The 27,698-nt window shown below is 37.2% G+C and overlaps 1 protein-coding gene across 5 annotated transcripts in view; it reads left to right on the top strand.

Moving 5' to 3' along the window:
- Positions 1–27,698, top strand: part of ZRANB3 (zinc finger RANBP2-type containing 3) — a 275,954-nt gene that overhangs the window by 188,481 nt on the left and 59,775 nt on the right. For all 5 annotated transcript variants that reach the window (XM_032638607.1, XM_032638608.1, XM_032638610.1 and 2 more), the window contains 2 exons: positions 11,539–11,710; positions 13,024–13,140. In XM_032638607.1, coding sequence (XP_032494498.1) covers positions 11,539–11,710; positions 13,024–13,140 — 289 coding nt within the window. The remainder of the gene's footprint in view (positions 1–11,538; positions 11,711–13,023; positions 13,141–27,698) is intronic.

A 27,698-nucleotide genomic window follows, 5' to 3' on the forward strand; every position in this document is an offset into this window, starting at 1 on the left:
TGTCACGGAGCACGGGCTCTAGGCGTGCGGGCTTTAATAGTTGTGTCACACAGGCTCAGTAGTTGTGGCTCGCGGGCTCAGTAGTTGTGGCTCGTGGACTTAGCTGCTCCGTGGCACGTGGGATCTTCCCAGACCAGGGCTTGAACCCGTGTCCCCTGCATTGGCAGGTGGATTCTTAACCACTGAGCCACCAGGGAGGCCCCTATAAACTTTTTAAATTGTGAAATTTGTTGTGATTTTTTTTCTGAATTGAATTTTTTAAATTACAAAAGCATTATTTGCTTATTATAAACAGGTAGACAAAGTACAGGCATACTTCATTTTATTGTGCTTCACTTTATTGTGCTTCTCAGATACTTTATTTTTTCATACATCGAAGGTTCTGGCAACCCTGCATCTAAGCAAGTGTATCAGCACCATTTTTCCAGTGGTGTTTGCTCACTTCATGTCTCTGTGTCACACTTGGGTAATTCTCATAATATTTCACATGTTTTCATTATTATTATAGTTGTTATGGTGTCTGTGATCAGTAATCTTTGATGTTATTATTGCGAAAATATGACTCACTGAAGCTGAGTATTTTTTAGCAATAAAATATTTTTATTAGGGTATGCACTTTTCTTTTGGACATAATGCTGTTGCACACTTAAGAGACTACAGTATACTTTTATATGCAACTTTCGTATGCAACTTGTATATAACTTTTATATACACTGGGAAACCAAAAACTTTGTGTGACTCGCTTTATTGTGATATTCACTTTATTGTGGTGGTCTGGAACTGAACCCACAGTATCTCTGAAGTATGCCTCTAAAAACAAAATGGGAGTTAAAAAAAAAAGTTTTTATGTCAACCCTTTTAATCCCCACCACCATTACCCCCAAGATTAGCAATGTTATATTTTGCTGCATATTCTTCCAGCACTGTTTCCATTATTATACAGACATACACATGTACACACACATATACATAATCTTTCGTATCAAACATATTACTCTACAACTTCTGTTTTTCATTTATTGTATACCTTTGACATTTTTCTTACTCCATACATATAATCAACTGCTTCTTAATGAATAGTTGCTTAATAGTCCCTGTTTGGCATCACCTACATTTTATTCAACCATTCCCCCAAAATAGTGGGCTTTCACATTTTACGCATTTTAGAAACTAAAGATCAGGAAAGAAATGGCTAAGACCTAAAGTCAGGAATGTTTCCTAGTCCCAGAATCTCCTGCTTTTGTACACCATACTCCCCAACACACACACACACACACACACACACACACACAAATTTGTTCTTTTAACTTCATTTAAAAAAAAGCCTCATAGGCCTCTGAAAATTCCTTGGTCTTAGGCACTTAAAAGCTCCCCAGCCCAAGATCTCAAACAGTCTGACATCAGCACAGGCACCCTTAGCTCAGAAGTTCTGTTGCCCTAATGGGCTTTGGGGAGGGAATCCTGGAAATGTGCAGGGTAGAAACCGAAATATGCAACACCCCCTTTTTTAAATTAATAAACTTTATTTTTTAAGAGCAGTTGTAGGTTCTCAGCAAAATTGACTAGAAAGTGCAGGGAGTTCCCATATATCCCCTCTTCTCACAAATGCACAACCTCCCACACTATTGAAATTCTGCAACATAATGCACGTTTGTACTATCATTGAACTCCATTGACACATCATTATCACCCTATGTCCACAGTTTACATTAGGGGTCACTCTTGGTATTACACATTCTATGGGTTTTGACAAAGGTGCAGTGGCATGTATCCACCTTTGTTAGAATAGTTTCACTGCCCTAAAGATTCTCTGTGTTCCACCTAATCATCTCTCCCTCCCCTGTAAGCCCTAGCAAGCATTTATCTTTTTAGTGTCTCCATAGTGCCTTTTCAAGAATGTTATTTGGTTGGAATCATATAGTGTTGCCTTTTCATATTAACTTCTTTCACTTAGTTATATACATTTAAGTTTCTTCCACATTTTTTCATGACTTGATAGTTCTACCATTTTGCATTCCCTCCAGCAATGAATGAGATTCCCTATCACTCCACATCCTTGTCAGCATTTGGTGTCGTCAGTGTTTTGGATTTTAGCCATTCTAATAGATGTATAGTGGTATCTCATTGTTTTAATTTGCAATTCCCTAATGACTTATGATGTTGTAAATCATTTCATATGCTTACTTGAAATCTGTATATCTTTCTTGGTGAGATGTCTGTTCAGGTCTTTTGCCATTTTTAAAAAAAAATAACTTTATTTATTTTTGGCTGTGTTGGGTCTTCGTTGCTGCACACAGGCTTTCTCTAGTTGCGGGAGGGGTCTACTCTTTATTGTGGTTCGTGGGCTTCTTGTTGCGGAGCATGGGCTCTAGGTGCGCAGACTTCAGTAGTGGCAGCACATGGGCTCAGTAGTTGCGGTGCACAGGCTCCACAGTGCAGGCTCAGTAGTTGTGGCTCACGGGCTTAGTTGCTCCGCGGCATGTGGGATCTTCCCGGATCAGGGTTTGAACCCGTGTCCCCTGCATTGGCAGGAGGATTCTTAACCACTGCGCCACCAGGGAAATCCTGCTGTTTTAAAATTGAGTTACTTGTTTTCTTATTCTTGGGTTTTAAGAGTTCTTTGCATATTTTGGATACTAGTCCTTCATTAGTGTGTCTTTTGCAAATATTTGTGTCAGTCTGGAGTTTATCTTTCCATTCTCTTCACTTGTCTTTCAAATAGCAGAAGTTTTAATTTTAATGAAGTCCATCCAGCTTATCAATTATTTCTTTTATACATCATGCCTTTGGTATTGTATCTAAAAAGTCATCACTATACCATGGTCTAGCAACGCTATACTACTTCATGAGTAGCGCAAGTATCTTATATTAACAAAATAATCCTCATTCTTCCCTCTAGTACCTTGTATCATTGCTGTCACTCATTTCAGTTATACATAAGCATATATATAGAGAGATAATGGAATACACTGTTGCTGTTATTATTTTGAGCAAACTGTGATCTGTTAGATCAATTAAAAATAAGAAAAATAAAAGTTTTTATTTTACTTTCACTCATTAATTCTCCAATTCTCTTGCCTTCTTTATGTAGATCTGATATTCTGACTTACATCATTTTTCTCTTTCTAAAGATCTTCATTTATTTATTGATTTTCTCTTCACAGGGACTTTTATTTTTCTCACTTGGTTCTTTTTTTGTTGTTTTTTAACATCTTTATTGGGGTATAATTGCTTTACAATGGTGTGTTAGTTTCTGCTGTATAACAAAGTAAATCAGCTATACATATACATATATCCCCATTTGTCCTCCCTCTTGCGTCTCCCTCTCACCCTTCCTATCCCACCCCTCCAGGTGGTCACAAAGCACTGAGCTGATCTCCCTATGCCATGTGGCTGCTTCCCACTAGCTATCTATTTTACATTTGGTAGTGCATGTATGTCCATGGCACTGTCTCACTTTGTCCCAGTGAAGATCTTCATTTAATATTTCTTGCAAAGCAGGTCTTATGAACAAATCCCCTCAATTTTTGTTTGTCTGAGAAAGTTTGTTTCACCTTGACTTTTGATGGATAATTTTGCAGGGTACAGAATTCTAGGGTGGTGGGGTTTTCTCTGAACACTTTAAATATTTTACTCTACTCTCTTCTTCCTTTCGTTTCAGAGGAGAAGTTATATATAATTCTTATTTTTGCTCCCATATATGTAAGGTGTTTTATTTTTTTTTCCTGACTTCTTTCAATGTTTTTTCCCTTATTTTTGATTTTCTGAAGTTTGAATGTGGTATGCCTGGGTGTAGTTTTTTGGGTGTTTATCCTGCTTGATATTCTCTGAGCTTTCTGGATTTGTGGTTTGGTATCTGACATTAACTAGGGGAAATTTTCAGTCATTATTATTTCACTCATAACTTTCATGATTATGAGTCTGGGGCTGGCAATTGAGAGAGCATGAGATAATAGGAAGAACTAATTTCCCATATTTAGTGGTGTTTTATGACTATCGTCTAATCTCATAAAACTGATAAAGCGTGAGAGACTCCTGGTTTAGTATTGTATTTCCAAGCTGAATTTTTAAGAACACTTAAAAACCATAAGAGGGACTTCCCTGGTGGTCCAGTGGGTAAGACTCCATGCTCCCAGTGCAGGGGTCCTGGGTTCAATCCCTGGGCAGGGAACTAGATCCCACATGCATACCGCAACTAAGAGTTTGCATGCAGCAACTAAGAGTCTGCATGCCACAGGTAAGAACTCTGCATGCCGTAACTAAGAAGTCTGCATGCTGCAACTAAGAAGTCCACATGCTGCTACTAAAAAAGATCCTGGAGACTTCCTTGGTGGTCCAGTGGCAAAGAGTCCACCTGACAATGGAGGGGATGCAGGTTTGATCCCTGGTCAGGGAACTACAATCCTACATGCCATGTGGCAAGTAGGCCCACATGCCACAACTAGAGCCCACGTGCTGCAAGCTACAGAGCTCATGTGCTCTGGAACCTGTGCACCACAACTACAGAGGCCACGTGCCCTGGAGCCTGCCTGCCACAGCTAGAGAAGAGAAAACCCACACGCCACAACCAGAGAGAAGCCCACGCACTGCAACAAAGAGCCTGTATGCCACAACTAAGACCCAGCACAGCCAAAAGTAAATTAAATAAATAATAAATCTTAAAAAAAAAAAAAATCCTGCATACTGCAATGAAGACCTAGTGCAGCCAAAATAAATTAACAAACAAATAAATAAATCTTAAAAATAAAGTAAGAGTTTATGGTATTGGAAGAGAGAAACATCATTGCTCATATTTTTCTTGAAAGTTTTTAAGGAAGGGAATAATATAATTTGCATTTGAGAAACTAAACTTAGTGTTGTGTGGGAGCAATTAGAAGGTAGGAGATGGAGTAACTCATAACTACCAACGTGCCTTGGTGTACACCTATCCAGGTAAAGAGAATTTGACTGTATGAGGAGTTCCGTTTAATACCTTTTTTTAGCTTATGAGCTATTTCTTCACATTTTATTTGTGGTAAGAGTCACTATTCTGCCATCTTTGTAGCTATGTTGTATTGCATGTCATGTTACATTTACCTTCATAATACTTACAATTTTCTAATTTAAGATCTTGTGCGTTCATCTTCCTCAAACGTTGTGGGGGTTTTGTTTGTTCGTTTACTTTATTTGGTCTTTATTGCTCCTTACGGGCTTTTATTTATTTACTTTGTGTTAAAGATTGACATGCACAAATATTAAATAACTTTTTTTCTCAGAACTTAGTCTTACATATATAGTACATAATAGGTGTAAATGACCATGATAAGAGCAGGGAAGTAGTAGTATTGTAGAGCAGTGTTTCTCAACCCTATTGACCTAATGCCCACGTTTTGTAATAAATATTGTGTAATGCTCCCCTAATACTGAAACAAAATACATAAATATAATAATCTATGTCTACTGGTAATTTTTTTAAAAACTAATACAACCCAGCATAACACAGGGGAAAAATAAAAATTATGCAAACTAAAATAAAATAAAATAATATGTACTTTTGAATGTAAATAGATAGGAGCTTTTCCATTTGTAATTTTCTTGTTTCTAGTTGTGGTCTTTTCCATCTAGAGAAGTTCCTTTAGCATTTGTTGCAAAGCTGGTCTGGTCATGCTAAATTCTCTTAGCTATTGCTTGTCTATAAATCTTTTGATTTTTGTATTTTCTTGATTCGTGCCTCTATTCTTTTTCTGAGATGTTGTATCATCTGTACTATCATTACTCTGAATTCTTTTTCAGGTAGATTGACTCTCTCCACTTCACTTAGTTGTTCTTCTGGGGTTTTGTCTTGTTCCTTCATCTGGGACATATTGCTCTGCTGTCTCATTTTGTCTAACTTATTGTGATTGTGGTTTCTGTTCCACTGGCTGCAGGGCTATAGTTCTTCTTGCTTCTGCTGTCTGCCCCCTCATGGATGAGGCTGTCTAAGAGGCTTTGCAGGCTTCCTGCGGGGAGGGACTGGTACCTGCCCACTGGTGGGTGGAGCTGGTTCTTGTCCCTCTGGTGGGCAGAGCCATGTCAGGGGGTGTGTTTATTGGGAAGCTGTGTGCTTAGAAGACTTTAAGCAGCCTGTCTGCTGATGGGTGGGGCTGTGTTCCCATGCAGTTGGTTGTTTGGCCTGAGGCGTCCCAGCACTGGAGCCTGCAGACTGTTGGCTGGGGCCAGGTCTTGGTGAGAAAATGGTGGCCTCCAGGAGGGTTCATACCAATGAGTACTTCTCAGAACTACTGCCACCCGTGTCCTTGTCACCACAGTGAGCCACAGCTGCTCCCCACCTTCGCAGGAGACCTTCCAATTCTAGCAAATAAGTCTGGAGTCTCTTTATGAGGTCACTCATTTTTTCCGCTGGGTCCTGGTACGCACGAAACCCTGTGTGTGCTCTCCAAGACTGAAGTTTCTGTTTCCCCCAGTCCTGTGGAATTCCTGCAGTCAAACCCCAGTGACCTTCAAAGCCAGATTCTCTGGCTGGGGAGCTTGACGTGGGGCTCAGAACTTTCACTCCTGTGGAAGAATTTCTGTGGTATAATTATGTTCCAGCTTGTGGGTTGCCCACTTGGCATGTATGGGATTTGATTTTATCACAGTTGTGCCCCTCCTATGTCTCGTTGTGGCTTCTTCTTTGTCTTTGGATGTGGGCTATCTTTTTGGGTAGGTTCCAATGTTTTTTTGTCAATAGTTGTTCAGCAGTTAGTTGTGATTTTGGTGTTTCTTTAAGAAGAGGTGAGCTCACATCCTTCTACTCCACCATCTTGTCTGTATAATCATTAGATAGGAATGACTACACTGGAAGTCAATTTTAAAAAGAGTGAAATAAGTATATTTATACTGGATTTTATTGAATCTAAGACAGCCTTGATTATAATATGCACTATTATTTTACATACCATTGAGGGAAGAACTGCTACAATTAAACTAATAGATCTCTGTGAATTTCATATTAAAGAGGGGAACCTGAATCATAAAATTGATGAAAGTTGATGTCTGTATGGAATCATTATAAACACTTGCTCTACAAACACAAGCTAATATAGCCGTGTGTGTTTGCAAGGCAGCTACTTCAGTGTCACTGTTGCCAGTGACATGATTTTCCAAAGTGGCAAACAACTTTGGGTTAATTTTCTAATAAAGCAAAGTACAATATCCTTTTGCGTTAACAGCATTTATGGTTCCTAGAAAATCCATTTTATATTAACACTGTACCAAAAATACTTTGTCCTTACAACCCTGATTCTTGATTCTTACTGCCTTCTCTTAAACATAAAACAGCAGCTTCATGGCTTTAACCCTGCTCTCATCTTTACATTTTTGTTCTGTTTCTGGACTACAGAGGCATTTACCTTGTCTTTATCCCCAAATGTGGATTTTTGTTTTCTCTTTATATTTTACCTATCCTGAGTTTGAAGCAAAGAGGATAAATCAAAGCCTGAACTTACTGACCCTATTTCCTTGGAAGTCTTTTTATTTGAAGTTTAAAAACTATTGCATGTGTCACTTTGATTTTTTTAAAAATTCATTAAGAATATAGTTCTAAAATAAAAACCAGCAGCCATCTATACAAAAGTAAGTTTGAGTGGCTACAATAAAAGTAGATGGTGAATAGCTCCTATTAGGGAAAGACTGGTCACCTTTCTTTATTCACAGTGTGCATCATCCTTCCCAACATCAAGTAACAACATGCTATAAGGTCCCACTTCTAATGTTATTTAACACAACAAGGTAAATAACATTAGGATTTAACATCTGAAATAAATGGTAACTTAAGCAAACAAAGTTGTAAATAGAAACAAATGAAAAGACAGCCCACAGAATAGGAGAAATTGTTTGTAACTCATACATTTTATACAGGACTTGTATCTAGATATATTAAGAATTCGTACAAGTCAGTATGACAACCGAATTCAGAAATGGGTAAAGTATTTGAATAGGCATTTCTCCAGCAAAGACATACAAATGGCCAATGAGCACATGAAAAAAAAAATGCTTGACATCATTAGTCATCAGAGAAATAGAAATCGAAACCTCAGTGAGATACCACTTCATACCCACTAGCATGGCTAAACTCAAAAAGTCACGTAACAAGTGTTGATGAAGTTGTGGAGAAATTGGAATCCTTGAACACTGCTGGTTGGAATGTAAACTGGTTTAGCTACTTTGGAAAACAGTCTAGCACTTCCTCAAATGATTAAATGTAGAATTGCCATGCAAGCCAGCCATTCAACTCCTAGGTATATACCCAAGAGAAATGAAAGTATATGTCCACAAAAAAACTTGTACATGAATTTTGATAGCAGCATTGTTTATAAAAGCCCAAAGTTGGAAACAGCCCAAATGTCTATCAACAGATAAATGAATAAACAAAATGTGGTATATCCATACAATGGAATATTATTTGCTACAACATGGATGAATCTTGAAAATATTATGCTAAGTAATAGAAGCTAGTCACAAAAGACTATACAGTGCTGTATGATTCCATATATATGAAAATTCAGAATAGGAAAATCTTTAGAGACAGAAAATAGATTAGTGGTTGCTTAGGGCTGGGTAGACAGGACAGCGGTTAAGGGAGTGATAGCTAAAGGATACGAGGTTCCTTCTTTTTCTTTTTTTTTTCTTAATAAATTTATTTGTTTTATTTATTTATTTTTGGCTGCGTTGGGGCTTCGTTGCTACGTGCAGGCTTTCTCTAGTTGCGGCAAGGGTGGGGCTACTCTTCATTGTGGTGCGTAGGCTTCTCATTGCAGTGGCTTCTCGTTGCGGAGCACGGGCTCTAGGCACACGGGCTTCCGTAGTTGTGGCTCACGGGCTCTAGAGTGCAGGCTCAGTAGTTGTGGCGCATGGGCTTAGTTGCTCCGCGGCATGTGGGATCTTCTCGGACCAGGGCTTGAACCCGTGTCCCCTGCATTGGCAGGCGGATTCTTAACCATTGCGCCACCAGGGAAGCCCGAGGTTCCTTCTTGAGATGATGAAAATGTTCTAAAATTTACTGTGGTGGTGGTAGTTGCACATATCTGTGAGTATACTAGAAATCGTTATTGAATTATACACTTTAAGTGGGTAAATTGTATGGAATTATGAATTATATCTTCGTAAAGCTGTTTTTAAGAAAGAATAGGATATTCCAAAAAGTATGTATAATTTACATCAAATTTAAGGGGAAGAGACCAGGTCTTTACAGGTGGCATCTCTTAGCCCTCCCTCCCCTTCTCATTTGCCTTTTGCACCCCAAACTTGAGTCTGAGGGCTCAGAAGCCAACACTCTTTAAAGTCAATACCACCTCAAGGAGTCTGACTCCAGCTAAAAGAGAAGTGAGAATTAGGGAGGGTGGATGAAAGGATTTCTCTAAACCATCATTTACACCAAGCATAGAACTTGCAATCAACCAGTGACAAAGCACCCAGGAGGCAACTGGCTACAAAAGCTTCTCTCAATAGAGTGCTTTCTCCTGGAGGGGTGAAGAAACCTCATTGTTACAGGCCTGGTACTGGTAGTGTGTGGCACCTGAAATTAGATTGCTCCGACTTCAAAACAGACCTGTGCATGTGGTGCTCAACTATTTTGTGCTCTGCAGGAGGCAGGTGAGGCCTATGTGGTTAGCCTGTGTGACAACACCTGTGTGCTTTCTGTACCAAAGTGGAATAATTGTGCCAAAAGACCTCCACTTAGCATGTTGTACGCTTGCCCAATGTTTTGCAAAGGTGGAGAATGTGCTTAAGAATTCATTTTAATGGCAACCAAAAAAGACCCAACATCTTTTTCTCATTTTCTGTAGTCCTAAACATTAGATTTTTTTCCTGTTCAGTTTATTTTTCCAGTTTTATTAAGAGATAATTGACAAAAATTAGATTTTTTTTTCTTTTTTTTTAACCGTGAGGTCAAAATGTACTTAAGTATCTTGATTGTGAATGGAAAAATAGGTGACAGAATCGGTTATTGGCAAGTATTTTTCCATTTTCATTAGTGTATAAAGTTTTAATATAAATATGGAGACATAAAGCATTAAAAAGTCAAAATATTTCAATAAACAAGTTTCAGTAATTCAATTTATAACAATTATAACTAAACCTATTAAATTTTTTACAATGCCAGCCCTTAGTTTTTTAAAACAAGTACATTTCTTATTGATGACAACTAAGTGGGGTCTGTCATTTTATCATACAGTAGTTCCATCCATTCACTATACTTTTCTAATCAATTCTACATGCAAATACATGATTTTAATGTTTTTGGTACTATTCCTGTATGTTTGCTATCAAAATACATTAAACTAAAAAAAAAAACAATGTCAGCCAAGTTCCAGGTTTCTCAAAATGACACTGTTTGCATTATATACCACCAAATCCCACTAAAATGAATAGTTATTTAATTTTTAATATTAGTAATTATAATACAACCTAACAGGAATTTTTCCTTTGTTAATTATTCTCTAGTAGCTATTTTTAGTAGTATTGGCCCCTGAAGATGATTGGGAATTTTGTGGATTTGTGTGGGGTTGTCACAGTGATTCAGGGATGCCATTAGGCCAGCTGTCCTGATGCCTAAGTTCAATAGGTCCACTCGATTTAATACCTACCCCAGTCCTTGGTGCTTCCAACTCCTGGTCTTCTCAGAGATCTAGAGGATAAGTTCCCTATTGCAAACATTTTAAGTTGTAGCTTACTTTCTTTTGTCGGGTCAGCTATCGCTTGTCTGTCTGACTTAAACGTTTGTTGAAATCACTTATTCTCTGATGTTTTCTCTGCCATCTCTCTTTCATAGGGCATTTGTACCTTTTTTTTTTCCTTTGCTGTCAATCCAGTGGTTCAAAAGAAGAGATCACCAAGTGATCTATCTGCTGTGCTTAACAGTTCAATGGGAGATAATATTGCCTCCTAGAATTTGTAGAAATCATTTTAGTTGGTTTTGGTTGTTACGTATACTGGCTGGTATACTTGCAGTTAGTGCTTATTTAGGGCTAGATCTGCTAAACACACTGCCACGCGTGAGGTCATCCAAAGGTCATCCACGTGTGAGGTCATACAATGCCAGTGGTATTCATAGTTATCTGTTCATCCCACCCTTTTATTAATTCAGTATAAACACTATGTTTAAACACTAACATTTACTACAGCTGAGAGTAATGTGTAATCTTATTCATTACTATTTCTAAAGCTGAGCTTTTTGAAACTAATTTGCATTCAAAAATAAAAGTAAAGGGACTTCCCTCGTAGTCCAGTGGTTAAGACTTCGCCTTCTAATGCAGAGGGAGCGGGTTCGATCCCTGGTCAGGGAGCTAAGATCCCACATGCCTCGTGGCCAAAAACACCAAAACATAAAAACAGAAGCAATATTGTAACAAACTCAATAAAGACTTTGAAAATGGTCCACATCAAAAAAAAAAATCTTAAAAAAAAAAAGAAATAAACAGCGTCATGGCTCCTTATTAAAAGGAAGAACACACTGGATAAATTGTTTTCTTACTCTAAAGTTCAGCTTTGCTACATGTGTTTTCTTTATATTAACAGATATTTTGGTAAAAGACCTCAGTGGGATTGCAGAGGGGCCTCAAATCTTAACGAACTTCATCAGCTATTAAGTGACATAATGATTAGAAGATTAAAGGCTGAAGTTTTAACCCAACTGCCCCCTAAAATCAGACAGCGTATTCCATTTGATCTTCCAGCAGCGGCAGCCAAGGTGAGAACCCGTGTTTGATTGAGAGTCTTATTTGAAATCATTTTAAATTATACTGTGAAAGATAGCACATATTTCATTTTTCACAGAAGGAAAAGTCCACTTTCTTAAAATAGGTTTAATTAATAGAGCCATATGAATTGGCTTTGTATCATTTCAAGAAGAGAGCAGGAAGAATTTAAATTTAGTCATCAAATAATGTGAAAAGATTTAGTATCTTAGTCATTAAAAAATATATTTCTGCTAAATAGAGAAAAAAAGCACTTCAACTGCAACATAGACTTAGTATTAAGAATTCTAAGGGAGACACAAGAGGGAAGAGGTATGGGGACATATGTATATGTATAACTGATTTACTTTGTTATAAAGCAGAAACTAACACACCATTGTAAAGCAATTATACTCCAATAAAGATGTTAAAAAAAGAATTCTAAGTATATGTAGGGTGTGAAGCCCAATAATTATCAAGGGAAGTTATTTTTCTTGCTGTAGGATTTTTTTTTTTTAAAGTACGAGTAGCTGTCTTCTAGGATAATTTGGATCCAGCCCCCTGTTCTTGAAATCCTGAAGCTCTGTGATCATGTTGTAAGATGTAAAGTTCAACATATTAGAAACCAGAATTGGTAATACAAGATTAGGTAATCCTTGTCTACATTTACTTTTGGGGAGTACAGTGCTTTTATAGTCTCTGAAATTTCTTCAAATCTGGATATAACTTTGTCAACAGAGACTGTTTATTGCCTTGTTTTGTCTTGAAAGCTGAGACTAAGAATTTTGTAAACATTGAGCAATATATTATTGGTAAAATAAAAACGATCTGATTTTCTGTATCCATTATTTTAACAAAAGAAAAATAAGAGTTAATATATGACTATGTTACATTTTATTTAACTAATATTCCCCATCTTTATGCTTATTTAAATAAATTCAATGCTTTTAGTAAAAGATGCTTTGCTACCATATATATTTTTGCTACTATGAGTTCTTTAAGTTTTTGTTTTTACATAAAATTTTTATTTTTACTTGACTGCATGCTCTTCTGTAAGAGAAGGCTGCAGTTGTTTGATATATGATGTTAGCAAAGGGCTTGGTTTCCTCCCACACCTTGTCATTGCTTTCTGTCATTAGCGTAAACATGTGTCTGACCTACATCCACACTGATTGATGTTTTTTAAATCAACACACTGGCACCTATGGGAAATTTTCTTCATATATATATATTTCTGTATAAAAAAATAAGTAGGACATGATTCATTATTGCATTAATTGCTATGTTCTTTGTGCTGTATTTCTAAACATTATTTTCTCCTACATAGGAATTGAATTCCAGCTTTGAAGAGTGGGAAAAATTAATGGGAGCTCCAAATTCAGGTGCCACCAAGACTGTCGTGGGGTTGTTTACTCGCATGTTTAAACAAACTGCTATTGCCAAGGTACTCATTGCTGGGCCATCATGTGTTTGTCTTGATACAAATTATTTAATGTATTTAATTTTTTTAAATTATGCAGCTTATTTGCATACTGCAACATGTCTTTGCCATTTAATTTTTAATCTCTATTATGGAAAAATTCAGACATATTCAAAGTAAACAGTAGTATAATGAACACTATTATACCTGTTCATATATCGATCCTTTTCTATATATGGGTATACTTTGATGAGGGAGTATAATATATATTACACTTTCTCATTTAAAGGACTTATATATATTCATGTTTGTTGCCAGCTTTTTCCATGGTGTTCCTACATAATTGCTACAAATAATCTTTTTTTATGTAAGTCAATCATTTTTAATTGGTATTATGTTTTTAGATCCCTACAGATAGATGTGTTCACATTCTGTTTGTCCAAAACTGCAAATTAGAGTTTTTAAATCTCAGTATGACTCTCAAGTAGACACATCACACATTGTCTGCTGTTTTTACCGGCATGGTTGAACTTATACATACTAATGAGTGTCATCTTTCTCCAATTCTGAGATCTTTTATAACATAATTTTTTTTAATTTTATTTTTTATTTATTTTTGGCTGCGTTGGGTCTTCGTTGCTGCGTGTGGGCTTTCTCTAGTTGTGGCGAGCGGGGGCTACTCTTCATTGTGGTGCACAGGCTTCTCATTGTGGTGGCCTCTCTTGTTGCGGAGCATGGGCTCTAGGCGCACAAGCTTTCAGTGGTTTTGGTTCGCGGGCTCTAGAGCCCAGGCTCAGTAGCTGTGGCGCACGGGCTTAGTTGCTCCACGGCACGTGGGATCTTCCTGGACCAGGGATGGAACCCATGTTCCCTGCATTGGCAGGCGGATTCTTAGCCACTGCAGCACCCGGGAAGTCCCTATAACATAATTTTTTTTCTCTATAACATAATTTTTTAAAGAGAGGTTTATTGAGGTATAATTCACATACAGTGAAATTTGTCTTTTTAAAACATATTGTTTGATGAGGCTTGACAAATACATATAGTCAGTTACCACTACCATCAAGGTAGAGAATATTTGCATTACCCCCAAAAGTTTCCTCATGCACCTTTGTAGTCATTTCCGTCACATCTCCCTCTAGATGGTGGTGGTCACAGATCTGCTTTCTATCACTATAGTTTTGAATTTTCCAGAATGTCACAAAAATGGAATCCTATAGTATGTAGCCTTTTGTCTGGCTTATTTCACTTAGCATAAAGCTTTTGAATATTGATCCATTCGTTTTTTTCATTTATATTGCTGACTGATATTCCAATGTATGGGTACATAAATATTTATATATCTATATTAATATAACAATTTTTAAAAATTCCTTTACCACATAATGGCCATTTGGCATAGTGTCAGTTTGGGCTATTGTGAATAAGCCTGTTTTAATCATTCATGTACAAGTCTTTGTATAGATGTATTTTCATTTCACTTGAGTAAATAGCTGGAACTGGGACTGCTGGGTCATATGGAAAGCATAGATTTAACTTCATAAAAAGCTGTGAAATTGTTTTTCCAAGTGCCATATCATTTTGCATCCCTACTGGCAATGTGTCGGAGTTCCAGTTGTCCTGTATCTTTGTTAGCACTTAGTATTGTCAGTCTGTTTAATTTTAGTTATTTTTCTCAGTATGTAGTAGTATCTCTTGATTATTTTAACTTGCCTTTTCTTAATGACTAATGATATTGAGCATATTTTCATGTGCCTTTTAGCCATTCATTTTTTTTTTTTGGAAAAGTGTTCATATCAAGCCCATATTTATATTGGGTTATAAGAGCCCTTGATATATTTTGGAAACAAATTCTCTAACATATATGTCATTTCCAAATAATTCTTCTAAGTCTGTAGATCCCATTTCTGTTTTATTTATATATATATATGTAAATTAATTTATTTTATTTTTGGCTGCGCTGGGTCTTTGTTGCTGCGCACAGGCTTTCTCTAGTTGCAGACAGTGGGGGGCTACTCTTTGTTGCGTTACTCAGGCTTCTCATTGTGGTGGCTTATTCAGGGTGGAGGTTCAGTTTGTTTTCTGATCTTGTGGTTTTTTTGTTTGTTTGTTTGCATATGGATTTTCAGTTGTTCCAGCACTCTTTGTTGGAAAGACAGTTTTTCCCTCATTGAGTTATCTTGGCACCTTCATAAAAAATCACTTCTTTATATATGTATAGGTCTGTTTCTGAACTTTCTATTCTGTTTCATTGATCTATACATCTGACCTTACAGAATACTACATTGGCTTGATTACTCTACCTTTATAATAAGTCTTGAAATCACATGGTGTTCACTCCTACTTTATTCTTATTCAAAATTGTTTTGTCCCTTATAAGTCCTTTGCTTTTCCTTACGAGTTTTTAGAATTAGCTTAAGTATGTACAATTTTGAGTGGAATTGTTTTGAGTCTATGGATTAATTTGTAAGAATTGACTTCTTTTTTTAAATTGAGATACAGTTGACATACAACGTTATATTAGTTTCAGGCGTACAACATAATGATTTGATGCTTGTATATATTGCAAAATGATCACCACAGTAAGTTCAGTTAACCTCCATCACCATGTATACTCACAAAATTTTTTTCTTGTGATGAGAACCCTTAAGATCCACTTGTTTAGCAATTTCAAACATGCAACACAGTGTCATTAACTACTGTCACCATGCTGTAGATTACGTCCTGTGACCCATTTATTTTATAACTGGAAGTTTGTACCTTTTAACCTCCTTTGCCCATTTCACTCACTGCCCCCAACCCCTTGCCTCTGTCAGCCACCAGTCTGTTCTCTGTATCTGTGAGCTTGGTGGGGTGGGAGTTGGAGTTGTTTGTTTTTTAAGATTTCACATATAAGTGAGATCATAAGGTATTTGAGTTTCTCTGTCTGATTTATTTTGCTTATTAGCATAATACCCTCAACAATACATGTTGTTGCAAATGGCAAGATTTCTTTCTTTATTATGACTCAATTATATTCCATTGTGTATATATATACGTACCACATGTTTTTTTTTTTTTTTGGCTGCTTTGGGTCTTCGTTGCTGCGCGTGGCTTTCTCTAGTTGTGGTGAGTCGGGGCTATGCTTCATTGCGGTGCGCGGGCTTCTCATTGCAGTGGCTTCTCTTGTTGCAGAGCATGGGTTCTAGGCATGTGGGCTTCAGTAGTTGTGGGTGGCGGGCTCTAGAGCGCAGGCTCAGTAGATGTGGTGCATGGGGTTAGTTGCTCCACGGCATGTGGGATCTTCCCGGACCCAAGATTAAACCCATGTCTCCTGCATTGGCAGGTGGATTCTTAATCACTGCGCCAACAGGGAAGTCCCCTATATACCACATTTTCTTTATCCATTTATACATCAGTGGACACTTATGTTGTCTTGGCTATTGTAAATAATGCTGCAGTGAACATGGGGGTGCATATATCTTCGAGTTAGTGTTCTCATTTTCTTGGCTAAATACCTGAAAGTGGAATTGCTGGCTCATACGGAAGTTCCAGCTAAATTTTTTTTTTTTTTTTTTTTTTTTGCGGTATGCGGGCCTCTCACTGCTGTGGCCTCTCCCGCTGCGGAGCACAGGCTCCGGACACGCAGGCTCAGCGGCCATGGCTCACGGGCCCTGCCGCTCCGCGGCATGTGGGATCCTCCGGGACCGGGGCACGAACCCGTGTCCCCTGCACCGGCAGGCGGACTCCCAAACACCGCGCCACCAGGGAAGCCCTCCAGCTAAATTTTTGAGGAACCTCCACACAATTTTCCATATCAACTGCACCAATTTTCATTTCCACCAATAGTGCACAAGGGATCCCTTTCTATACATTCTCGTCAGCACTCGTTACTTCCTCTCTTTTTGATAATAGCTGTTCTAACAGGTGTGAGGTGGTATTGAGTATTGACTTCTTAATATTATTCAATCTCCTGATCCATGAAGAAAGTATCTCTCTCTTTTGATTTAGGTCTTTAATTTCTCCCAGCAACGCTTTCTAGTTTTCTTGAATACATTTTGTTAGATTTATTTCTAGGTACTTCATGTCTTTTTATGCTCTTGTAAATAGTACTTTTTTTTTTTGTAAATAGTACTTTTAAATTTAAATTTCTACTTTTTCATTGCTAAATACAGGATGTTCATTGATTTTTGTATATTGGTCTTTTATTTTGTAACCTTGCTGCACTCACTTAATAGTTCTTATGGCTTTTTGGTAAATTCTTTGGGATTTTTTACATAGACATCATTTTGTCTGTATGTAAAGGTACTTTTATTTCTTCCCTGTAATCTGTATGCCTTTTATTTATTTTTGTTGCCTATCACATTGAAGGAACAAAAGTACAATTTTGAACAGAAGTGGTAGGGTTGAATAGCCTTCCCTGCTGCCAGTCTTAGAAAGAAAGCATTCAGTCTTTCACCATTGATTATGATGTTATCTTTAAGATTTTTACTGATGCCCTTTCCGAGGTGAGAAAATTTCCTTCTTTTCCTAGTTTGTTGAGAGGAGAGATGAGACATATAAAATGTTTTCCTTTGGCAGAGCAGCAGTAAGAACGTAGCTACCATAAAAGTGGATAAGAAGAAAACAGATAAAATGTAACAAAATTATAAAAGCTGAGCATAGGCTGCCATGACAGTCCAAAATAATAGGAATTCCGGACACAGGGAGTCCATACTCACTCACAAGCTTTATTTCCATTGGCCTCTACCACATGCTGACTAGGAGATGAGAGAGCACCCCTACTGGTAGCGTACAAGCACAATACCCTACCTATTTCCTGTACCCTTTTCTCAACTCACACTAATCAAAAGCCTTAAGCCACTGTGAGAGAGGTAAAGTCCCCCTCCCCGAGCCTCCAAAGTCCAGTTCAGGATCAGCTGCTTCTGGGGGCTGAATAGAAACAAAAGCCATCTACACCTGGGAGTTGGGCAGGAAACCCTATTGAAATCAGGACCTTTATTAAGACAGAAATCTGTTACTACTGGAGGAGAGGCAGGAACCTCTGTCCTGCCCAGGACCACCCACAGTTATATGACATAGTTTGGTTGTCTTAGGGGAGCGGGACAGAAACACCAGGAAAGCCACACCTCCAAGACTCAGCTGGAGCAAAGGGCCTACCTTATACCGATGTGCTACCTGTAGATCCAAGAAATCTTCCGTCCATTATCATGAACTGAACAATGAGAAACCATCAAGATTAATGTAGTACAGGGGGAGAGAGATATCTCTCTATAGTGCAGGCATGCAGGGACTGCTGAAAGCTTAGAGTGCAGTTGGGACACTTAGAAGAATTCTTGGCACACACTTTCACAAGGTAGAAGCATCCCACTGTTGGGGGCATTTCAAATTTGTGGTGCACTGAAGGTAAAGCAAAAGAACCTAAATAGAACTCAGTATTGACTAGATTGTCGCAGTCCCTCACATACTATCACCTTGATAGAAAAAGAACCATGCCCTTTTTTGGGTGTAAATATAATTTATCTCAGTCTGTCCTGTTCTTCCACACATAATTACTAGTATTTAATAGAAATTATGAAATAAATAAAAAAGAAATTTAAAAAAACATCATCCATTGTCAAAGATAATGTAATCTATAAAGCCAGATGGAGAAATAACTCAGATTTTAGAACTGTTAGACAAGGACTTTAAGAAAGCTATGAATAATATGTTAAAGGAGCTAGTAGAAAAGGTAAACAACATAAATGAAAAAGATGGAAAATTTCAGAAGAAATATAGAAACTGTAAAGACAGTAAAATGCTAGAAATAAAAACATAGTATCTGAGAAAAAAATAATTCTTTCAATCAGCTTATAAACCAATAGTTGATAAAAAGTAATCATAAAAATATGTAAATCATAAAAAAATGTGAACTTTTTTTTTAATCCAAATTTCTTGAAGGGTATCTAGCCCCCATTTCTTTTTTTTTTTTTTAAACACATTTATTTATTTATTTTTGGCTGCATTGGGTTTTTGTTGCTGCATGCAGGCTTTCTCCAGTTGCAGTGAGCGGGGGTTACTCTTAGTTGCGGTGTGCGGACTTCTCAATATGGTGGCTTCTCTTGTTGCGGAGCACGGGCTCTAGGCGTGCAGGCTTCAGTAGCTGTGACATGCGGGCTCAGTAGTTGTGGCTTGCAGGCTCTAGAGCACAGGCTCAGTAGTTGTGGCACCTGGGCTTAGTTGCTCCTCGGCATGTGGGGTCTTCCCAGACCAGGATATTTATCTTAGAGAAATGAAAACTTGGGTTTACACAAACATCTTTACAAGAATTTATTTATAATAACCCCAAACTTGGAAACAACCCAAATGTCCTTCAGACAAATTGTAGTACATCCATATAATGGAATACTCCATTAAAAGGAATGGACTATTGATAAATGCAAAAGCAGTATACTTAGTGAAAGAAGCAAATATCAAAAGTTTACATATATCGTGGCACCATTTTTATAACATTTTCAAAATGGTAGAATTATAATGATAGAAAATATCATTATTCCAATGTAATTTTCTGGTGTTGATATTGTACTATAATTATATAAGAAGTGATCATTAGAGGAAGCTAGGTTAAGGGTACATGGGAACTCTGTATTATTTTTGCAGCCTCTCATGTATCTAAACTTTTTTCAGAATAAAAAGTTTTAAGTGGTATATATATAGTGGACACAATAAAGTAATCTAATGACAGAAAAAAAATTCAAGTTAATCCAAAAGAAGAAAAGGAAGGTAAAGAAACAAAGAACAACTACATCAAATAGAAAGCAACTTACAAAATGGTAGATTTAAATCCAGTTTTATCAATAATTGTATTAAGTGTAAATGCTCTAAACCCAACAATTAAAAGGCAGGAATTGTCAGATTGCATAAATTATATGATATCTATAAGAAGTTCTCTTTAAGTACAAAGGCTAAAGGTTAAAAATAAATGGATGAAAACAATAATCAAAAGAAAGATGAAGTAAATATATTAATATGAAATGATGTAGGCTTCAGAGCAAAGAATATTACCAGGATTAGAGAGGAAACTTACATAAAGATAAAGGAGTCATTTCTTTCTGACTCATAACAGTCAGAAATATGTGCATATCTATTAACTAAAACTTTTTTAGAAAACAGAAGAGGAATAAATATCTCTCAAATAATTTTATGAAGTGGAATTACTCTGACACCAAAACCACACAGACACATCAGAATAGAACTACAGACCAATATCCTCTATGAATATAAAAATCCTTAACAAAATATTAGCAAATTAAATCCACCAGTATGTTAAAAAGTATTTATACCAGCAATGCAAGGTTTGTATAACATTGGATTAATTAATCGGTATTTCACCACATTAACAAAGTAAAAATGGAAAACCATTCAATTATACCAATGAAAACATTTGATAGAATTCCACATCCATTCATGATAAAACATCTCAGCAGACTAGGAGTAGAAAGGGACTTTCTCATCCCAGTAAAAGGCATTTTTGAAAAACTTACAACTAACATAATAGTTAATGCTCAAAGACCGAATGCTATTCCCTAAGATCAGGAACAAAATAAGAAAGTCTGCTCTCACCACTTCACTTCATCACTGTTTGCTTCAACATTGTTTTCATAACTGTGCAATAGCCTAGAAAAAGGAATAAGAGGTATGCAGATTGAAAAGGACAACATGATTGTCTACATAGAAAATCAAAGAACACTTCAAGCAACTAGAACTAATGATTGAATTTATCAAGGTCACAGGATTCATGTTCAAGATACAAAAATCATTTGGAGTTCCAAAGAAAATATTTGTAATAATTCCCCCTGTTCCATTTTCCCATATCATAATTTTTGGTTTTATCAGTGTTCATTGTTTACAGTATAATGACTGTTAAACATTTCACAGTTGAGCTATAATTACATTTCTTTGACAACTATTGTTTTTCTTAGAGTTAATAACTATCTTGTTTTTTGTTTGCTTGCTTGCTTACTTAGCTTTCTTTGTACTTAGTACTGAGTATAGAATGCTGCTTAAAGGAAAAGAATATATATGAGAACCTTGTAGATAATTTCCTGCGTGCGTAAGAAACCCTAGTTGGAAGTCAGAAGTGTTGATAGTCAATAGGAAGTTGCACCTAATTCCTAGGATCCTTGAAGAAAAAGAAAGGAGATGAAAAGTCAGTTGTCCCAGATTGGAATATATTCCCAAAGATTATTGGTAGCAGAAGGCTACCCCGACTTCCTACATTATAGATGTAGGTAACTTTGAGGGGAGGTATCTGGTTATTACATTTAATATTGTTTCCATGTGAAAATGTGTTTCAGAGTTCTCCCAAACCTCTTTGTAAATGAACTTCTGAAATACCACAGATTATAAATTGGTTACTATGTTGTGTGCATACTAACAGTTGAAGCTTCCTTTCTTTGGCTAAATGTTTTCCTAATTCAACAGACATTTATTGAGTGCTTACTATGTGGCAAGGATTATGCTTGGTGCTAGAGAGGCATGGTGAACAAGACATGGTGTAGATTACCTCTACACTGTGGATCTATGTAGTAGGAACTATGTAGTTCCTACCTCTCAAGGAACTTGGAGTCTGTTGGGGAAGACAGTAAAAGTAAATGTTCAACTACAATAGAGCATATTTAGGGCTTAAAAAACAGAATATTTTGGAAGGACATGGGAGGAGATACTTGGCCAAGTCTTGGGGATTCAGGAAAAATGTTCCAAGGAATGAAAAAGTTAAGATTTAGCAAACCAAAGTGGAGGGGAGTGAAATGGGAATGGGATGGAGCTGATGGAATGTATTTCAGCACATGAATCATTTGTGCAAACTCACAAAGATTAACCAGGAATGGTATATTTAGGGAACCAAAAGTAGGTCATGGCAAAAGCCTAGTATGTCAGAGAGGAATTCTGAGAGAGACTAGGTTGGAGACCACAGAGAGCAGTACCACATCATGAAGGTCACAGTTCACAGTGTGTAATTTATCCTAAGGGTTCTGAGCAATCAGATATTGTGGAGTAGAGTAAAATGATCAGATCTGTGCTTTAGGAAAAGAACTGTAGCTACAGGCATGCCTCATTTTGTTGAGCCTCACTTTATTGCACTTTGCAGATCGCATATTTTTTTACAAACTGAGGGTTTGTGGCACCCCTGCGTCCAGCAAGTCTCATTGGCATTATTTTTCCAACAGCATTTGCTAACTCGTGTCTCTGGGTCACATTTTGGCAATTCTCGCAATATTTCAAACTTTGTCGTTATTATTATATTTGTTATGGTGATCTGTGATCAGTCGTCTTTGATGTTGATATTGTAATTGTTTTGGGGTGCCTTGAACAGTGCCCATATAAGAGGGTGAAGTTAACCAATAAATGTTGTGTGTGTTCTGACTGCTCACCAGCCAGCCATTCCCCCATCTCTCTCCTTCTCCTCGGGCCTCACTATTTGCTGAGACACAGCAATATTGAAATTAGGTCAATTAATAACCATACAATGGCCTTTAAGTGTTCGAGTGAAAGGAAGAGTTGCATGTCTCTCACTTTAAATTAAAAGATAAGAATGATTAAGCTTAGTGAGGAAGGTGTGTTGAAAACTGAGATAGGCTGAAAGCTAGGCCTCTTGCACCAAACAGTTAGCCAGGTTGTGACCGAAAAGGAAAAATTCTTGAAGGAATTTAAAAGTGTTACCCCAGGGACTTCCCTGGTGGTCCAGTGGTTAAGACTCCTCGCTCCTAATGCAGGTGGCCTCGGTTCAATTCCTGGTCAGGAAACTACATCCTGCATGCCACAACTGAAGATCCTGCATGCCGCAATGAAGATCCTGCGTGCCGCAACTAAGACCCGGCGCAGCCAAATAAATAAATGCACATATATATATATATATAGACATTAATTATTATATATTATTATGTGTGTATATAACACATAAATGCATACATAAATATATATTAATTATATATATATATATATATATAAAACTCCAGTGAACACACAAATGATAAGAAAGGAAAACTGTCTTACTGATGATATGGAGAAAGTTTTAGTGGTCTGGATAGGAAATCAAACCAGCCACAACATTCCCTCAAGCCAAAGCCTAATCTAGAGCAAGGCCCTAACTCTCATCAATTCTTTGAAGGCTCAGAGAGGTGAGGAAGCTACAGAAGAATACAGTAAGTCCCCTACATACGAACCTTCAAGTTGCAAACTTTCAGAGATGTGATCATGTGTTCGTGTGTCCAGTCACGTAAGTTAGTTCACAGTCTGGCATACATTATCACGTGCATGCATCCTCTACAAGTGGTTGTGCTCTTCTGTACTTTACTGTACAGTCCTCTATAGAGTACAGCAGTACAGTATCTTTATTTCCAGCCCAGGATGTCCGGAAGCAAGCGTAAAAGCAGCAGTATATAGCCAATTGTGTTAGTTGGGTACCTAGGCTAACTTTGCTGGACTTACAGACATGCTCTCAGAATGGAACTTGTTCATATGTAGGAGACTTATGTAGTTTGAAGGTAGCAGAGGTTGGTTCATGAGGTTTAAGGAAAGAAGTCATCTCTGTAACATAAAAGTACAAGATGAAGCAGCAAGTGCTGATGTAGAAGCTGTAGCAAGTTATCCAGAAGCTCTAGCTAAGATAATTAATGAAGGTGGCTACCTTAAACAGCAGATCTTCAGTGTAGATGAAACAGCCTTCTACTGGAAAAAGATGCCATCTAGGACTTGTATAGCTAGAGAGAAGTCAGTGTCTAGGTTCAAAGCTTCAAAAGACAGGCTGATTCTCCTGATAGGAGCTAGTGCAGTTGGTGACTCTAAGTTGAAGCAAGTGCTTGTTTACCATTCTGAAAATCCTAGGGCCCTTAAGAATTTTGCTAAATCTACTTTGCCTGTGCTGTATAGATGGAACGAGAAAACTTGGTTGACAGCACATCTGTTTACAACATGGTTTACTGAATATTTTAAGCCCACTGTTGAGAACAGTGCTCAGAAAAGATTTCTTTCAAAATACTACTGCTCATTGACAATGTACCTGGTCTGATGGAGACATAAATTGAGATTCATGTTGTTTTCATGCCCGCTAACACAATATCTATTCTGTAGCCCCATGGATCATGGAACAATTTCAACTTTCAACACTTATTCTTTAAGAAATATATTTCGTAAGGCTGTAGCTGCCATAAATAGTGATTCCTCATTTAGATCTGGGCAAAGTAAATTGAAAACCTTCTGGAAAGGATTCACCATTCTAGATGCCATTAAGAACATTTGTGATTCATGGGAAGAGGTCAAAATATCAACATTAACAGGAGTTCGAAGGAAGTTGGAGCCCAACCCTCCAGGATGACTTTGAGGGGTTCAAGACTTCAGTGGAGGAAGTAACTGCAGATGCGGTGGAAAATAGCAAGAGAACTAGAATTAAAAGTAGAGCCTCAAGATGTGACTAGATTGCTGCAATCTCATGGTAAAACTTTAGTGAAAAGGGGTTGCTTCCATGGATGAGCAAAGAAAGTGGTTTCTTGAGATGAAATCTATTCCTGGTGAAGTTTGTTGAAATGACAAAGGATTTAGAATATGACCTAAATTTAGTTGATAAAGCAACGGCAGAGTTTGAGAGGATTGATTCCAGTTTTGAAAGAACTTCTGCTGTGGTAGAATGCTATCAGACAGCATTGCAGGCTACAAGGAAATTGTTTGTGAAAGGAAGAGTCGATTCATGCAGCAAACTTCAGTGTTATTTTAAGGTACTGCTACAGCTACCCCAACCTTCAGCAACCATCACCCTGATCAGTCAGCAGCCATCAACATCTAGGCAAGACGCTCCACCAGCAAAAAGATTATGACACGCTGAAGGCCCAGATGGTTAGCATCTTTTAGCAATAAAGTATTTTTAAATTAAGATATGTACATCATTCTTTTAGACATAATGCTATTGCACACTTCATAGACTACAGCACAGTTTAAACATAACTTTCGAACACACTGGGAAACCAAAAAATTCATGTGACTCACTTTCTTATAATATTTGCTTTATTTCTGTGGTCTGGAACTGAATCTGCAGTATCTCCAAGGTATGCCTGTGTGTGGAGAATGCATTGGGAGGAATAAGCCTGTAGGCAGGGAATCCAGTTGGGATGCCGCACTGGTCACCTAGGTGATCTGAACCAAGGGTAGTGGCTGTACCACATCTTAACTGGAAAGAAAGAATAATTCAAAATATATTAAGACATTGGTGTTCGACTGAATATGGAGGAGAGGGTAAAAGCCTACTAGATTGTTTTGCTTGGCCAACTGGGTTGATGTTTCTGCCATTCACGGAGACTGGGAGAAACAGGAGATACCTTTTGTGCGTAGTTTCCCATTCAGTATGATCTGTGCCAAATTCACAAGGCTCGAGCTATGAGGTAATAGAAGATTTGTTTCGTACTCTGCAGCATCATATCGGAAATGTTTTTCTTTTTATTGAATCACTTGAACAATTAAGTCGAGAAATTTAAGGATAATTAGAACTATCTAATGATAGTTTATATAAATTTGAAAATCTTGATGAGAGTAAGAAGGAACATTTAAAGAAAATGAGTTTTCAAGTAAATGCATTTGTGTGAGTATACTTATAGGATGTGCTATTTTATTTTATTATTTTATTTATTTATTTGGCCGCACCACGAGGCTTGTGGGATCTTAGTTGCCTGAGCAGGGATCAAACCCGGGCCCTCAGCAGTGAAAGCAGGGAGTCCTAACCATTGGACCGCCAGGGAATTCCCCAGGATATGTAATTTTAGAGGCATATACTTAATTACTACCTAAAGTAAAATGAACTCTTCATGATTTGTGATATTTAATTTTTTAAAGGCTATAACTTCATAATAAATAACATGTAAAGTGTAAAATCTCATTCTTGTCAGATCTTCTGAGGAAGCAAGTACTTCCCACATCCATCTATATCACTGTTGTAACACTGTCCATTCATTGTGGTTAGGGAGCAGTGGGCTAGAAAGGACCTCTGTGGGTCATCCGCTCGTACTTTACTCCAGGCAGAGTTATGCATAAAATCTTCCAGACAAATGGGTCTCCATCTATCCTAGTTTTATAGATCTCCAGGATAGGTTTCTTTGTCTGCTCTCATCTTTTCTCTTTTTCTTATATCCTGCAATGTCTTAGCAGATGGGAATACAGTACCAGTGTTTCAAATTAGGTCATGTCAGCAAATTAGGTCATATTAATCTGATAATTTTTCATGTATACAATGTGATACTATGTAATGGTGTTGACATGTCATCCATGTGCTGTATAAACATTTATCCTGTTCTGCCTTTTGAGATTAAGTACTTGTACTTCTTAGGGGGATAAAGGCTGTATAAGTTTTAAGTATGTTTGTTTTTACATTACTGAGATCTCTTTTTCAGATATTTCTTAATAAGAAATTTAATAATGATAATGGTAAGCAGTAAATGATAATGATAAACACTAAACAAAGGAAAAGACCATAAAATAATAAATTACTAGTACAAAGTCAGTTACTGAAAGATCTCAGATAAGTATAATTACTTTTCTTCCTCTATAACATTATTTTTATTTCTCTGTAATATTTGTTGAAAATATAATAGATGAAAATGAACAGATTCTTTTTTTTTCAGTTGAAGTATAGTTGATTGACAATGTTGTTTTAGTTTCTGCTGTACAGCACAATGATTCAGTTATATATGTATACATTCTTTTTTATATTCTTTTCTATTATGGTTTGTCACAGAATATTGAATATAGTTTCCTGTGCTACACAGTAGGAACTTGTTGTTTATCCATTCTACAATAATAGTTTACATCTGCTAGTCTGAAACTCCCAATCCATCCTTCCCCCATCCCCTCCCTTCCTCTTGGCAACCACAAGTCTTGAACAGATTCTTTAGATTTAGGATCAGCCTAATACTCTCCTAGAAAAAAACAGATGTAAGCTGTATGTGAACTCTCGGTTATTTTCTGGTACTTTGTAACAATGTCTCATTTTTAGAGAAAACCATTTTAAGAGAAATGCCAGTTATTTTTCTATGAAAGTGATTAAGTCAACCCATAATTTTAAATTTCCTGTCACTGTGGGGATGGCAGCATTTCTTAGTGCCTTAAAAACTTTGCACAGGCAAATTGCTTTAAACACAAAGCACATTTTCTGTTTGCTGTGTTGCCTCAGCCGCTTAAACAAGTAGAATCCTACTTATAATATGCAGTGAGGTATAATGAGGTCACTGCAATGTTCCTGCCACACAGGGACTGGGATGTCGTGAGACTAGGGTGCCTCTTCCTGAGCCAATTGTTTTGTTTAGGAAAGGGTGTCTGGCTCTGAACCGGGCACTGTAGGCCCCTGTTTATTAGTAAGGAGATGGTCAGTAATAATAAAGGGCAAATAAAACAATGATATTATCATTTTAGAGCAGGAAGGAGTTGGTATGTTAGCTACGTGGCTATGTGGAATGGAGGAAGGCTTTAGTAAAGATGTGGAAATATCCACTTGAGAAGGAAGAGTGGTTTAGGTATTTGGGATGGCAGGAATGGTTAAGTCTGGATCACAGGTGGAGGGATTTGCCTTAGAGAAGAGAAGA

This window comes from Phocoena sinus, chromosome 7 (genome assembly GCF_008692025.1).
Source record: "Phocoena sinus isolate mPhoSin1 chromosome 7, mPhoSin1.pri, whole genome shotgun sequence".
Taxonomy (NCBI): Eukaryota; Metazoa; Chordata; class Mammalia; order Artiodactyla; family Phocoenidae; genus Phocoena; species Phocoena sinus.